Source organism: Paralichthys olivaceus, chromosome 2 (assembly GCF_024713975.1).
Source record: "Paralichthys olivaceus isolate ysfri-2021 chromosome 2, ASM2471397v2, whole genome shotgun sequence".
Taxonomy (NCBI): domain Eukaryota; kingdom Metazoa; phylum Chordata; class Actinopteri; order Pleuronectiformes; family Paralichthyidae; genus Paralichthys; species Paralichthys olivaceus.
In genome coordinates this window covers 6,848,161-6,865,072 of record NC_091094.1, presented here as the reverse complement: position 1 = coordinate 6,865,072, position 16,912 = coordinate 6,848,161, and the positions used below count along the sequence as shown (strand labels likewise).

Here is a 16,912-nt window from a genome sequence, read left to right as displayed (position 1 = left end):
AAGTTCCTTCATTACCATGAACATAAACCATGAAGCGTAAACTGGTCTGCTGCCATAAATCACTGCAATATATGAATATTTATCTGCAGCCGCAATGCAAATGACTCCTGTGTGAGTAAAGCTGTTTTAGAAAATGACTTGTTTATGCGTTTCTTGTATAAATGTGAATGTGAGCTGATGCTGCCAGCGTGAACCGCTGTTCCTGGAGTCGGAGCACAATAACAGTTGTACTGTAACAGAAACTGTGATTAAGAGAAAGCTGCAGACATTAGCGTTGACTTTAGCTTGATTAGGATGCAGCAGGTGTAGCACAGTCTATGTTCTGGATGATAAGTGTTGAGAATTAGGCCGACTGACGACTTGAGAGTTGCTTATGTTAAGTGTGTCCTCCTCCAGCTGCAGTGGAGGACGCAGCACGTTGTGATATTAAAAATGAAATTGATATTTGTATGTCTAATGTCATACAGCATTGTGTTTACTGTGTTTATCTTCTTTATGCATAATGAAACACATAAATGTTTCTGTCGGCATCCAATCAGCATCTGATCAGCCCAAACAGTCGGGTCAGGTTTGATCCTGTGTTTAATGACAGGTTTTTTTCATATATAGCAGCATGATGATGTATTTCTGCAGTGTGGTGTTTCAGTGTGAGAGCAGGACTTATTGATATATTAATTGCCCCTGCTTGTGCTCAGATTTGCTCCTCTTGTGCTCAATCTGCATGCTTGCACTCAAATGTTTTGCTGCTTGGACGGATTTCCTGTGCTTTGTTAGGTTTGACCTCTTTGCGAGTCCCATACAGAGGTTACTTTAACCAGGTTCAAGCAGTGCCCCCCTCCACAGCTTGATTATTACACCGGCTTCCCATCGAAAGTAACGCACACAACAAACATCACTACCTCTGGCATTTTATTGGTCGGGGGAAGAGAAATGCGAGAGATATGTAACATGAGCATGAGAATAACAGCTGACCAAAGCTGGAGTCCAAGCAGCAAAATATCTGGGTGCAAGCACACAGTTTGAGCACAAGCAGAGCAAATGTAAGCACAAGCAGGGGCTATTTTAGTGTGTGTGCATGTTTTTTTGAGTATAAGCTTAGCGAAATCTGACGGTGAAATCCAGCTCTCAAACTGAAAGACCACACTCTTGAATAAAGATAGGAAAAAGAAACCTACTCAGCAGTAACACAGTGACAGAAAATGGAATGGAAGGAAAGAGTGACCTGGGTACAGTAAACACACTCATGGGCTGTTGAAATATTTCTAGGACCCACTTACAGTGTTTAAATAAAGCTCAGAAAATGTCTCCCATTGACTGCCACAGTTATTTCCAGACAACACAGCTGTAAACTCTCAGGTTTTTATAAGGACACGTTAAGCTCTTCCTCTCAACCAATCAATACTCAGCTTTCAGAGCAAAGTAAACAAAGCTCTCCAAGGCCTAATGGGGTCCAAAAGTCTGAGACCATTTCCCCTAAATGGGACCCTGTTTTTATGTGTGCGGGTGAACCTACATACATGTGCCTGTGCGTGCGTGCGAGCCTTTGTGTTTTCCTCATGTAGGACCCAAAGACACTTGTCTCTGATGATATCAGGAGACCGTTGTGATTTTCCTCCTGATTAGACCCCCCAGTTGGTAAACACATCTGAGAATAAACAAGTTTGTTGTGTTTCACATTCAGAGGATTTTTTTTCTTCTTCTGAAAAGCCCACCTAACCATGAACACGATAGTGTGACAGCTGAACATAAACCGATGGATCAGATGTTTGTTAATGAAGCCAGTATCCCGCGTGCATGAGACACAGTTGCTGTTTTTTTCCTGCTTTGGCGTATTCTTTGGTTTCAGCAGCACTTTCCCTGCTGGCACAGGTCTTCATTGTTGACGTCTCCTGGCTGCTCTTTATGCTCCACAGTCACAACACCAAGACGACTACGTGGTTGGACCCCCGCTTGGCAAAGAAGGCGAAGCCCCCTGAGAAGTGTGAGGATGGGGGTATGTAGACTGCACCACTCAGCTCGTCTACTCAAGCGTGCAGTCATTCCATTAACTGCTGCACATGTATTTGCAGAAGGGCGTACCTCTCCTGTGTATTTGCCGTACATTACATGATCCATCACCCCGTGCATTTTCACCCAGTTAATCAAATAAGCGGCCAGGATAAAGTAAGACAGCGTAACTGCTCTTTGACAATGACACGTCACCCAAGAGTGACCCTCAACGTCACAGTCAAGTCAAGCGGCTTCTCTGAAATCTAGTGCGGGGGGTCTGCTGTGAGGGATTCAAGACCTGCCTTTGTATCCCCAGGATGCTAATGTGGGCTTAAGTGCAGGCAGAGACAGTGAGTGGCCACGGCTGAAAGAGTGGGACCCTTCCAGCCTGGTTTTAATGGATTTTTTACAGGCGGACAGAAAGCCAGTTGGTTTGTTGCCTCTGAAAAGCAACTCCAAAGCTCTCTCTTGCATAAGGAGCTCTTTTCTCTCCCTCTCCCCCCTCTGCATGATATGTTCATCAGGGCATGACATACATCAGCCTGCTCGTTGAAATGTTCAATGAATTACTGCAGCCTATTTTCATGGCTCCTTTCTTATACTAGAACCTCTTTTACCACAAAATTAGCAGGTATGTGCAGTTTTTTTATACAAAGGTCATTTGCTCCTTTCCCATTTTCAGTAGAGGATTTTTTTTTCCTGACTGTTTTCCTCCGGTGAGTCATGATTTGACTCTTGGCGTTGTATCATGTTTTATACAATATGATGACAAAAATCACTGTTGCACAATGTTTCCAAGAAGTAAAAAAACAATAAGAACACAAACGTTCACGGTTATTTACGTGCCAACGCCTGCAAGCTCGATATGCATTATAACATTGTGCAGATAAAGTGCAGCATCTGCATCTAGAGTGCCAAAATAAAGATGATGACCTGTCATCACTACCGATTGTAGTCGGAGCCATTCCGAATCATTTGACCTGGGAGTTTGTATCCATCCAGATTGTATCCATTTCCATTGCGGACAAAGCTCGGTGTGAGCAGGTGTTTGTTGGTTTTTGACCAGAGGAAAATGGGTTTAAGCATCTCAGAGAGAAGAATACACTGGTAACTGTATGGGTTACATATCAAATACTGTGCTCTCTCTTCCTCTTCTTTCTGCCCTCATGTTATCTTAATGTGCATGCTCCCCATTTGCATCCGTCCACAACACACTGTAACACCATTTTCTTTTTCAGAGTTGCCTTACGGCTGGGAGGAAATTGATGATCCACAGTACGGCACATACTACGTGGAGTAAGTTTTATTGATTTATAGCTGTATGTAATTTCCCAGCACTCCGCTTACCATCATCGCAAACGGTGTAAATTGTTATATCACACTTGTTCCCCACAGATGCACGCAAGCACATTTCACCATGGGGACGGCGGCACAAGTGCATATTACACTGCTTAGTGTACATTAGCAGTGCACTGGTATAAATCAATAGTCTCAAAATAAACAAATGGATCTGGCACAAGGCTCGTTTTGTTCATCTGAAGTGAGGATGCTCCGAGTTATGTAACACGCAGAGAGGAAGCATTTACCTGGAGAACAGTCGAATGCTCTGATGAGGATTCTCGTTTTGTTTATCAGTGGGTGGCAAAATGAGACTCGGCGGGTATCACTGCAGTGACCTGTGTGTGAGCAAAAGGCTGATTGGGCTCTCGCTGTGTGTTGCCAGTGTTCGTGTAACTAACCGAGCATGTGTACAGAGTATACACCCTTGCATATAGTCTGTGTATTTGTCGGCATGCGAAAATTGAGTCAGTGTCACGCAGCCGACGTAACAGCAGCGTAGAGACAAGTGGAGAGATTTTCAACTAGCATGCATGGAGGGAATAGAGTGGGGAGGGGCTCCAAGGAGAGGTGGCAATCTGTTGTGATGAAAAGAAAATGGGGACGCTCACGTTGTTTTACTGCTCAGGCTGCAGACATATCCCTCCTCAGTGGATGTGACATGAGAGAGAAACTTGCACCGTATAGAGAAGCTGCAGCTCACAGACAGACCACGGAGCTGCCAGTGTTTGAGCCTGGAATGAGATCACTGTGAAATAACAGCTGTGGTTTGTATGTCAGAGGAACAACTGGCTGTTTACCGTATTTTGTACTGGCAGGATTATTTCCTACAATATTTAATGGTTAAAGTCATTGTAGTTGCCCCACATAAAGAGGAGGTCAGCCAGCCTTCAATAATACTGTATGAATACTGTGTGTTTGAATGTATTTATAGTGAAGCCACTAATAGAAAATTGTGTTGGGAAGGTGTATGCATAATTAATTGCAGAAATAATGATGCAGTCGGCTCAATAAGTCAGAGGTGTGTGTGTGTGTGTGTGTGTGTGTGTGTGTGTGTGTGTGTGTGTGTGTGTGTGTGTGTGTGTGTGTGTGTGTGTGTGTGTGGTGGCCTCAGGAATTATTCAGACCCCTCCCCTCTCTGCCCATGTTATTGCGTTGTACACTTAATTACCTCAGCCAAGGTGGTTATGTTTTCACTCCTGCCCGTTTGCTTGTTGGTTTATTTGTTTGTGCGCAAGATTACGCAAAAATCTTTTCAACAGATTTCTGTGACATTTGGTTGAGGGCCGAGTCAATACCCAACAAAGAAGCCATTAAATTTTGGTGTAGATCCAGGAATTCTCTTTTACGTTCTTAAAAATTGTGAGATCGAGCCTTTTTTGACATTTTAATCAATTTCCCAGAGAACAATTTCTGAATCTTGATTTTGTGCAACTTGAAGCAGATTAAATTCAACAGGGCTTAAAACCTGAGTCTGTTTTTCTTTGCAGCCACATCAACCAGAAAACCCAGTTTGAGAACCCGGTCCTGGAGGCAAAGAAGAAGCTGAGCCAGGAGACGGCTGCGATCCAACAAGCCGCAGCGGCACCTCCCCAAAGTAAGAACAACACTTTACAGAACCTGTCTCCCTCTTCAACTTCCTCTTCATTTGGATTGTTGTGGTTTAAAAAATGTAATCTTATGGGGAAACAGCGACTTAAAGTGTTGTTTTGTACAACAAGAAAATGTTATTCTGGGTTTTTGAGAAGAGTCTCGTTATGAAACACATGAACTGCTCAACCGTGCGGCAGCTAATTGTTCCTCATCTGCCATTCATGCACACACACCCATTTATAAACACTGACATATAGATTTAGAAGTTGCCCACATGGAAACCTTCAACCACCATACATTTACTTTAACACATGACCTTTAAAAACACCCGGTCTTGTAGGTTTTGAAGTCTCCCTCAGGTCTGTAAGACATGTATGTGCATGTATTACAATAATAACTTCCAACAGCTTTCATGTTTTGAGAGTGGGGGGGGTTTACTTTGATTTTATAAAGAAGCGACAGACAGGAAATAAAGAGATGAAGAGCAGGGGGATTGGTATTCAGCAAACGGTCCAGTCAGCCATTGAACCGGGGCCTTGTATCCTAACCAATCAGCTCTCAGGTCATCAGCGTACACCAGCTCTCTGACTCACTCTGTCGTTGTCGGCCTCGTTAAAAACAAAAAATTCCAGTCGGAGTGAAATCATCTCATTTCATGACGGCCTTTGTTCCTGCTTTAGCTCTATTTTTACTACTCTTTCTACGTTAATTCTTTCTTTATTGTGCTTTTATTAATTGACCCAGTGCGTCTGTACCTTCACTATGACCCACAACAATAGCAGCAGTTTTGTCTTTATTGGTGTAGCGACATATTCACTGAGCTTATTCTATTTCTGTTCTCGTTGTAAATCACTCTTGACGTGAACATCAGCTAACTGTCTCAAACATAATTGTAGTTTAATTACTTTGGCTTATGCTCCGTGTAGAGGTCGACCCTTTCACCTCAGTTGGTGTGTTGTGATAGATATGTTTTCTGGGAATAGAAAGCAGAAGGAACGTCGTCGTTTCTGTGCAAGGTCAGCTGAACGTGTCAAACCTCGGCTCGCCTCAAACAGTAATTCATTGTCAAAATGAGTCTTTTCCTCTCTGCTTGGGTAACGCAGGTTCTTTTGTCAGCGCTCCTGTAATGGTCTGTTCTTTACGTTGACAAGCCATTTTTCTCCTGAAATAAACATTATGAATTAAGTATGTTTTCATTAGAAGGGATGTATAATAGATTACAACACTGCGGCAGTGGAGACAGACAGGCTTGCGCTGGCAGGGATTCTGAGAGTGAGAGAGAGGGAGTTCAGGGGAGGAGGGCGGCTTTTAGAAGCGCTTGTGGCAACAGCTGCTGGAACAGCATGTCAGAGGGGCCACGCATAATCAGACATCTCCCTGCTCAGGTGTGTGGGGATCGAGGAAACTACCACATCAGCCCTGATTACCGATTACACAACCTAGTGAGCTGTCAGACGTTCTGCGATGAAACCAAAGCTTCGTCAGTCGGCAGTTACACCTCAGGCAACACCTCAGACTTTTATAGTTTCCCAAAATAACAGATGGAAATGAGTGTCATCAAAACATAACGAGAGGCCAATTCAAATGGATTGTTGGCCGCTGATGCTGATATATATATAAACATATATATCTAGATGTATATAAATATATTACAATTGGCAATGATTATGACTAGTAATTATGACAAAGAAATGTTAATGAGACATGAGATTTTACAATTTAATACATAAATTCTAACTATAAATCACTAAATAAACACAAAACACAAATAACCAAATGTATAAAGAACTTTAATTAAGAATAATTTGTTCAGGTTGTCCATCTGTCTATCGTCCCTTTCCTATAAACACTATATCTTTAGAACGCCTTGAGAGAATTTCTTCAAATTTGGTTCAAACTTTCATTTTGAGTCAAGGCTGAACTGAGTAGATTTTGTTGGTCACAGGTCAACGTCATTGTGACCTCTCAAAACTCGATTTTCGCCTTGTGAACACGATATATAGGAACTCCTCTCGGGAACTGATTTTAATTTGGGACAAATATGCACTTGGACTCAAAGATGACCTGATCAGATTGTTTGGTCAAAGGTCAAAGTTCATGGCCACAGGGACCCTACAAAACCCTTTCTCGTCTCGTGAATTCATGTTTGGTGTGTGTTCACTTAGACACGTATCTTCAAATTTAGCCCTCTCTGGCTTTATTGATTAGATTTCAGTGGTCAAAGGTCACAGTGACCTCAAATGAGTGGGGAAACAATGAATGTAGACTGAATCTACAGTGGTTGTCTGTGGCATACAAGCACAGTGCTGTAATTAGTTATCGTATGAAGTGATATATATATATATCACTTCAAAATTAACACGATTGAAGCTGAGGTGTTGCTGCAGTTAAAGCTGCAGAGGAGACTAAACTGTGGTATTCATCCAGTTAACACACCAGGCTTTGTGTTCAATGCCAGCTTTGTTCTAATTTGTCCTGTCTTCCTTGTACACCTTGTACTTTCCCCTGTGAGCCGACTCTTGGCCTGACATCGCCAGTCGATTCTAAATTCCGTTGTTTAAGGTGGATTCTTGAAAGCAGGAGCTGTTGCTCCACTGAAGACGTCTTTCCAATTATGCTGCATAATGTCACTGGAGATTTACAACACAACTGAGTCACACACGAGGAAATCAAAAAACATAGCTGTTTTTTTTTTGATGCGGTGGATCTGATGGTTTCTTCTGCCTCGGGGTCTGTCTGCCCACAAACGTTGGCACAGAGACCTCCCATGGACTCTCCCACACGAGTGCAGGCTCTCACACGGCATGCTCACTTCCTCCCTCCCTCGCTTTCTTTATCCTGCTCCCTTCATTACCTCTGTCTCTTTCTTCACAAACGCACAAAAATTGTGCTTACTCCAACTCTCTGTGGGGGGAAAAGACGAAAAAGAGCATTCATGTTTTTATCAAGCATTTTGGATGTGATTATGTAAATGGGCCTTTCCTGATCCATGCAACAGTGTGGACATCATGAGTCCGTGCTGGCTGTGATAAGTTACAGTCACTCACAGCCGTTTATGTCTGCACTGGATGTTTATGACCATTTGATCGTACGACTGCATTTAAATTCCTCATGCACAAATACAGATGTTCCAGTGTCTAGAAGACGGAGGGGAAATGAGAGGGAAGATGTGCAGCTTTTAGTTTTTCCTGCCAAACGAGAAAAGTTGCTGTTGTGATCTTAAAACCCAGATACAGAAAAATGGACTTGGAATTGGAAGTTGCTGTTCAGTCACTAGAGAGATAAAGAGGGAAAAAGTGGGAGAAGATATTCAGATTTTATTTTGAATATGAATGGAAGTCGTTTGCTGGTGAAGCATCATATGGTGCAGCCTTTTAAAACTAAATTTTAGTGGCACATCTCAATAGTCACATCAAAGTGAGAGTTTTGCCGAGAGGGACTTTGGATTCCGTTGTCAGGGGTTATCTGAACCATGTACCAGAGAGATGCAGCTTCAGCCAGAGCTCAGTACAATTTGTTCTATCAATATAATTAACCTTCACAGCAGGAATAAGAACGAGTTGGGTTCCTAATTCGACCTATCAAGTTAGAGGGAGGGTGTCGCCAATTACCTGTGCCCTTTCTCATTTGAGATTTTAAAAAAACTCAACTTGAGGGAATATAGGAGGATTTTATTCAAATAAAAGTTTATTTATTCATTTAAATTACTCAGACAGAAGTTAACTCAAATAGACGCCTCTTCTGTTCTTTATGTGGCTCAAACTCTGGTTCCCAAATACTTTCTCATAACTCTACACCAAATAATGATTTAGGAAGCAGAATTGTCTTCAACTGGGACTCTTCTGCTGTAAAAGATCTTTTTTGGATTCCAAAAAACTTCCCATTAGAATAACAGTATCTTCCTGTTTCTGGGATAATTAAAGCAGACAGTTGAACCGTGTTGCCACTGGACTTGTCAAACCGAATTCAAACAACCAAAATTAATGTACTTCCCCAGTTTCCACTTACTCCAGTCGCTGCCTACTGCTGTTCCCCCGGAGGATTTCACTGGATTTAATAGAATGAGCTGAAGATTTGTGGGGAGGAGACACAGGCCCCAGATTAAATACTGGGCCTCACATTTATCTAAAGATGAGGAACTGGACGCTCTCTCTCATGCATGGAGGACTATTTCAGTGCCGACCGGTCAGTATACTGGTGAAAGCCAAACTACTCAGCCAGATTTGATTTATGCAATTCAACTTGCCGGTAGAGTCTCTATCAGGTATTTACCAAGACCAGGATTTTTATCTGGAGTGAATTCTGGATGGTTTGAGGTAAGTCAGAGCCAGGCTCTATCAAAAAGGACAATTATAAGCCTCGTCTTCATCATGGAGATGGTGTCTGCTTCTCAGACTCAATGCAGAAGCTCTGGCTCCCATTATAAACCTCATTCAGAGACTCTAGGAAGCACAAGTAAGCCTGTATTCTTGGGAACGCATTGTTCTTGTTGGGTGATGGGCTACTATGTTCTCAACCATCTCCAGTGCTGTATATGTGGGGAGGATGATTTTAAATTCTCCTCAGGATTTTACAGGAATTCACTTAAGCTTGCACATGAGTATTATCTCTTGTTCCAGTTCTTTTTACTGCACTTGTTTTTATTTTACTCTTAATGATGAAGAATAGGCTGCTGTGGTATAAGAGAGAGTCTCTTTATGGTCCAAGACTATTTTGCCAGACTAAGCAGGATTCTTCCAATTTAACATCACATCCTGTCAAGATTTCATGACGCTTGGTTTATCAGCCACCTACGATGCAGTCCTACGTTCTCTCCCCAGACAGCTCATCCATCCACACCCCCTCAGACAATAGCAGGGTGGGTCTCCGGCCTTCAGGTAACAACAGCAGGACAGGATCTGCACACCTACTTAGTTTGATTTGCAAGTTTGGGAAAAACCATGGCGCTGATCGTTTTTTAAAAGAAGTAATAGTTTTCTGAAATGTCAATGACTTCGAATTAAGTGCAGATGGAATAATTTCCTTCAATTTGGCAACAGCAGTATTGGATAAACATAGACATTTCACATAATGGCGTGTAATCCAGTCACAGAAATTCAAAAGCAATCAAAAAGTCTAATAAAAGGATTCTGTGGAACGACTATTAGATGTCCTATAGGTCAAAACAAGGTCAATGATGTGGTTAAAAAAGTTTTTTATTTACACTCGATGTGAGAGAAGCTGGATGAGTCTGGAAATGAGATGTTTGCACTGCAGAGCCTGTATTGTCAACATCCACATGAATATTACAATCACATACTATGAATATTTTATCTGTACTCAGGACTAAACTAATTAAAAACTCAGAGTACAGGCCAGGAGTATGGTACACAATAGAATAGGTTTTTTGTGTTTTCCAGTTTGGGTGTTTAATACTGAATTATTTTTGAATGATATATTTGGTTAAAGGTTAATTAACAGGCTGCAACTTCACTGTCTCAGCTGGTGCCTCAAGGATTGTGAGTATTGATGTTTGGGGAGAGTGAAGTGATTTAGGATATTAAGCTATAAATCATAACACTTTCCAGTTTCAATAAGACAAAATAAATCAATATGATAATCTGGTATTTTAGTGCATAAGGTCAAAGTGGTTAAGTTAAAAAAAAAAGAAGATAGACAACCACTTTTAAACACATAATTATATTTCTCTCATCCCAGAAACTGAGAACCACATCATATTTTCTCAATATGTTGCGCAGCCGCAGCAAAGTGCACAATTTGTCAGTGTCTGGCTTCAGTTTTACTGTTTTTGATCCAAAGGTAAAATGCAGCTCAGGCCAGGGACCATCAGGCAGCAAGGGGAGAAAAAATGGTGTGTCTGTGATCTAAGTGCTGATACCACAGTAACGCCAGATAGGGAATCAGCTCAGTTTAATGCAGTGTGACCTCGACTGTTGGCTATCTACTGGACCGCATATACCACGGCCAGGCCGCTGGTCCATATTGATGTTGCCATTGACCTTAAATTGTTCCTTACTCAAGTTATAAAAAGTCAACTCTGTCAAACGCATTTTGTCTGAGTCACTGACTGCAGGCGGGAGGGAATAAGAGAGGACGTCTCACTAAGTTGGACACTGTCACTGTCCTGCTGTATAGTAATGTTTTGATCTTACTTTATTCATTTATTTAGTTTTTTATTTGTTTAAATTATCATTGTCCCTTCGTTTCTGTTTGTGGGAATCTTGTGTGGGACTAGGGGGAGTTCAAATGTTGAGAATTAATGTTATATGTCGATTGAATGTCATTACAATATAATATCTTTTATTTATACAGCACTCAAAACTTATTTTCACAAATAAGAAACACACAATTAAAAATAAAAACTTACTAAAAATCTGAAACCAGTAAATTCAAATGTGGTGTCATAAGGAGACCGTTAGGCCTTGGCGGAGGTATGCGCTCACTGAGAGTTTTGTTTTTGGGTGAAGTAAATTAGCATGTAACGCTAATGTTTCATATCATTTTATCTTTGTGTTTGTGCTCCCCTCTCAGTACAAAAATGTTTCTGTTGATGGGTTTATCTAGTTTAGGTATGTGCAGCATGCCTGTTAATTACAAATGACTAATTACTCTGTTGATCCTCAGCACATAATGCGTATAATTGACTTTAAATGCAGACATGGTTGGATTTTGTTGCCTTTCAAGGGGGATATGAATTCATTAATCAGTGTTGCTGCGTTTGATGTCGAGCACCGTTTGCGTTGTCATTTACTCAGGATTTCTCTCATCAATAGACAAGACACTGTACATACACGCTCACATAGACACTTTGTGCACAGGTAAGGGAGGAGGGTCCAGCTTCACCTCAGACCCCAACCAGCTGAAGGGGGAGATGTACCACACAGCGTTGAAGAAGAGCTCCCAGGGGTTCGGCTTCACCATCATCGGAGGTGACCGCACGGACGAATTCCTGCAGGTGAAAAATGTGCTCGGCGACGGCCCCGCTGCCCACGACAACAAGATGGCATCTGGTGAGCAGCAATTCCGCAGATACATTCTCACAATTACAAGAGGACGAGATAGAAAGCGTGTTCCTGTTCAAACAAACATTAAGCTCATGTTGAGCTGGCAGGACGATCTATGAGTTTATCCCTGCTAATTTCTGCAATATTACAAAAAACTATTTTGCAGCCAAGACTAGGATGCACCTGGGGGTGTTAATGTTACCTCTGTGGTGTTCACTCAACCCGACGCTATCCCTGGAGTTCGACAAGGCAATAACAACAACACTGGCAATTCTGTCAAGGGCATCGTTTTACAGCAGACAGTTCAGTTTCTGATCTTTCCATTGCCTCGCGGCTGTCTGCATAAACCAACAGCTGTGAGCTCGGTGTGTGTGTGTTTATGTGTGATGGCTACAATGGGACAATGTGACAGAAATCTACACCCATCATTGTAGTTGTGGCAGAGAGTGCTGTTCTGGTCTGTTCAACAATGGAGCGAGTGAAGGAGGGACGGGAATGAATTAGAAATGAATGGTAGACTGAGGAGAATGAGAGGAGCTGCCAGAATTAAAATATGAGTGAGCAGTGAAGAGGAAAGAGAAACTTTAGAGGCAAGATTCATCTGACAAAGAGGAATAAGAGCTCTTAGAAGAGAGGTGATGTCTCGATTAAATACCAGAAGATAAACTCTGGTTTCACTGGTTTTGTTTTTTCTCCTCTGTCTTAGGTGATGTGATTGTTGAGATCAACGGGCTGTGCGTGCTGGGCAAGACTCATCCAGAGGTGGTGCAGATGTTCCAGTCCATTCCCATCAACCAGTACGTGGACATGGTTCTTTGCCGTGGATACCCGCTCCCCCCAGATGTGGATCTGAACAGCGACGACCCTCTCCCACCTCCTCCTCTTCCGTCGGCCACCCAGCCCCAGCAGGCCCTGCACGGTGGAGAGGTAGTGACGGCTGTGCCCCTCATCAACGGGCAGCCGCTGCTTGTGAAAGGCGACGTCCTCCACGGCTCCTCTCAGGAGCTCCACTACGTCACCACAGACTCAAGCGGTCGGCCCGTCGTGGCCGCCATGCCCAACGGCAGGCAGGGGGAGGTGGCAGGGATGCTGCAGCCTGAGCTGGTGAGCGTGCCGCTGGTGAAGGGGCCGGGGGGGTTCGGGTTCGCTATCGCTGACTGCCCGCTGGGCCAGAAGGTGAAGATGATCCTGGATGCTCAGTGGTGCCGTGGCCTGCAGAAAGGAGATGTCATCAAGGAGATCAACAGGCAAAATGTGCAAACTCTGAGTCATGCTCAAGTGGTGGACATTCTTAAAGACTTGCCGGTGGGCAGCGAGGTCAACGTGCTCGTGCTGCGAGGAGGTGAGGGACTGAAACAGCAATACATCATTCCATCTATCATTCTGTCTGTCTGTCTTTGTACCTGTGTCTTTGTATCCATCAGCCTGGACAGCTTTATATTAATGTTGGTGTTGTTTCTTTCTTAATGTCTCTGACCCCGTTTAGACCTGGTAGAAACAACGAGTTTAGGTCTGATATCAAAATGCTTCATGAGATCTGATCCCCAGGTTGTCCCGTGACCATCGTCCTTTCTGTGTGACATAGAGTATGAAGGACCGCCCACCGCTGACGTCCTTTGACCTTTTACAGTTTCACAATGAATTGAAAGTATTTTTCACTTCTCATTGAACGTAGGTTTTTGTTTTTGGCCACAATACTGATCACCACATAATGATCTTTTTTTCAATCGGAAAGAGCTGCATGAGATTCATTCAGCCCCTCCTGACTTCTGACTCTCTCTACCTCTCTCATTCTCTCTCAACACATCTGTTTACTCAAACTAGATTAAAAATAACATAATAAGCACAATCTTACATATTTATTAGCGTATCGAGAGGAGAAGTGAGATCCGATCACAAGTGAGCACCGACTCTGGGGGTCGGTTGCTCCGATCATCTGATCAAGGTCTGTTCCCCGTATTTATTTTAAAATCCACAAGCGTTTGCAGTAGCTCCCAAACTTTGGAACAGCTTTACCCAATCCATCACATCTGTTGAATCTGCATTTAACTCCAAGCAGCTGCTGAAAACTCAATTCTATAAGTTATTTTAATTTTAATACCAGATGTACGTTGAGCTGACCACGTGTGATTGGATCTCTCAGGACAGATGTTAACACCAGGTCCAAACATCAGCTCTGTCTCCTCCTCCAATCATTCATTTATGCTGTGTTTGTGTGTGTGACATAATTTGCTGTTGCTGTGAATACAACTTCAACAGTGACCATGGGAGGTGAGGTCAGAGTGCTGATACTGACAGGAGGTGAGGGGGTGTTGCGGCTGGTTGGGGCTCGTTGACTGACCACACACTGTAGTTCTGTTGAAGCCTGGGTGATGCCACTGTGTCTGTGTCCGGTCACCACATTAGAGACTGCTGCCTTTTTCTTTTAGCTGAGCAGATCCACCTGTAGCTGCACCAGTAGCTGCTGCTTTAAATGATGGTCTGACTCTCAGAGTCTCTGCATATCTGGAGCACTCTCCTCTCGTGTGCCTCCACCCGACCTGCCTCTGTTTTTGATGACTCCCACTGAGGCGTAATGCAGTCTGTTACAAGTGTGTGAGCGGGAATTACATAAGCGTGGGCATGTGCTGGATTCTGTGGGAAGAGGGGGGGGTTCACCCTTCAAATGTCTCCTACATCCATCTCCAGCCGCCCCGGGGAATTCAGTGCGTAAGTCGATGAGCTCTGGATTGGCTTTGATCATCAGCAGAGCACAGGGGGAGTTCTGCATGCCTCTATATCCATGGCCCCTTAAAGATCCATGGCTAAATCGCTATAGAGGGAAGGTCCCCAGGGGCCTCCTCCCCATGGCCACGCCTCAACCCTCCTCCCTCTACTCCACTCACTGCTGACCCTCACTTGCTGTGCCACCATCACCACCACCACGTCCTGCTCCACTGATGCACTGCATGACCTCACAGGCAAAGTTGTGCTTTCCTGAATGAAGAGTTGACGCCACTTTTAACCTTCATTAGACGATGGTCCTTGACTTTGAAAGTGAATAGGGAGTGGTGGGCATCACTGAACAGATGGAGAGCTTCTTCAGCCCCTTTACACAGGTCAAGACATCTGGCTTTTGACTGCAATGGGAATGGATACAATGGGCATTCACTCCGGTTTAAATGATTCTGCAGCAGACACAGGTTTTAACAACCCTGATCGGCAATGATGAAAAAATTTAACTCATTTCAAGGGCTTCTTCAAATGCAACTGATAAATGCATCCTCCATCTCAAAGAAACAAAAGATCCAATGGGTGGATCCTGCCCAGCCAAACTGATCCCAGGATTCATTGCGCTTCAGTGACGAACCGTTAAAGAGTCATAGCGCCTGCAAGCAGCGAGACGTCCAGTGCCTGTGTATCATGCTTCGACAGAGCCAAACAGCTAATGGTACAAATGTAAAAAAAACAACAAAGGACATTAAAACTTTCTCATCGTGTCCAACTTCATCTCTGTTGCTAGGCAACAGCAATAAGGGTGAGATGAGCTGGTGACGCTGATCGTGGAAAGCTGCTGTTGACCAGACCGTCTCATTCTGTTTTGGCCTTTGGCCGCGGACTACACGGCCCATGAGGGAGGTGGTCTTCGTGGGCTGGGTAGATCACATCCTCTGCCCCTGGATGGAGTCACAGTTAGTGATGTGAGAGAGCTTCTCGCTCTCCGGCGTGTTTGTGACCTCGAACAGGACTCACCGAGAGAAAAAAAAACTGTCAAACTCCTCTGTTGGCAATGGGAAAAGTGCCAATCGCCTTTTTAGCGGGTTTAACCATGTTTTTATAAAAACTGTTCGTACTCGCTAATTTCTGTGTAAATGTGGTACTAGAGAAAGGATGGAACGAGTGTGGTGGGTGTGGTTGTGTTTAAGGTGTGTTGTCTGGCTCTGATTTGATAATGCAATTAATGCAGCATCTGGAATTTCACAGTGAAGCACCCCCCCCCCCCACTTTTACATCAGGCTCCATTAACCCCTCGCCAGGCCGAGTGTCAGTCCGGCCCCACAGCACTGTGGGCTCCAGAGGGGTGTTTGTTAATCCAGTTAATGCAGGGAGTTGACGGAGGGTAGGGCGCCGTAAGAAATGATCTGTAGGGAACAATCTGAGCGCTTGAGATGGAACATGTGGGTGTACTGTACGGAGAGAGAGGGACTCGGTCATTGAACTATATGCATGAATCTCTTAATGCTCTCACCCTGCTTTCTTTGCCCTGCATGGGCATGAACCATGCAGCCAGCACATGCACCACCGTTATATTCTCTATGTATCTTTAATCACATATACTTGTATATTCCCTAATGGAGCATTCTTTAGTGAGTACAGCTCCTGAGTTTAGAGCAGCTCACTGGTTTTATATTTATGCTCTGCTCGTGCTCAGTCAGAGAAACAGTGCCATCTGGTGGCCTGTGGTCTCAGTGATGGCGTTTGTTTTGAATCATATCTGCATTCTCACCATACTCGTCTTGTCTCTGTGTCTCTCCATAGGTCAAACATCCCCTGTGAAGAGTCTAAAGCCTGTGAGTAAAAAAAAAATCTTATCCTATTTCCTCGCTATTGTTTCCCCTCTGGGACTCATCCTTCAAGTTAATTTCAAAGCTTTTTGTCCTTCAGCTTAACCACTAAGCCTCTGTTGCATCGAATTAAATGATAGCAATAAATTTGAATATTGATTATGTTTCTGGGCGCCTCCTTTTGTTTGCTCTGGAAAACGGTCTTAATTACTTCCTTTCACTATTTGTATTCTTAGGGCTTTTGTCAGGGGATTGCAATGGTAATGAAGCATGGATGAGCCCCTTTAGATATGGTCCGTATTATTAATATAACAGTTTTAGATAAAGAACTTGCCCTTTATGCCTGAATGGGCCCGTCACAGCCGACGGGAAATCTTCAGTTATACCTGTAGATTGTATATTACATTTAAATCCCCATTTCTCAACCTTCCAAACAACAGGAGG

The 16,912-nt window shown here is 43.5% G+C and overlaps 1 protein-coding gene across 2 annotated transcripts in view; it reads left to right on the top strand.

Annotated features, from left to right (window-relative positions):
- Positions 1-16,912, top strand: part of LOC109635510 (membrane-associated guanylate kinase, WW and PDZ domain-containing protein 3) — a 130,826-nt gene that overhangs the window by 102,342 nt on the left and 11,572 nt on the right. For both annotated transcript variants that reach the window (XM_020096720.2, XM_069533617.1), the window contains exons 6-11: positions 1,914-1,993; positions 3,228-3,285; positions 4,818-4,924; positions 11,739-11,930; positions 12,631-13,266; positions 16,443-16,474. In XM_020096720.2, the coding sequence (XP_019952279.2) occupies positions 1,914-1,993; positions 3,228-3,285; positions 4,818-4,924; positions 11,739-11,930; positions 12,631-13,266; positions 16,443-16,474 (1,105 nt within the window). The remainder of the gene's footprint in view (positions 1-1,913; positions 1,994-3,227; positions 3,286-4,817; positions 4,925-11,738; positions 11,931-12,630; positions 13,267-16,442; positions 16,475-16,912) is intronic.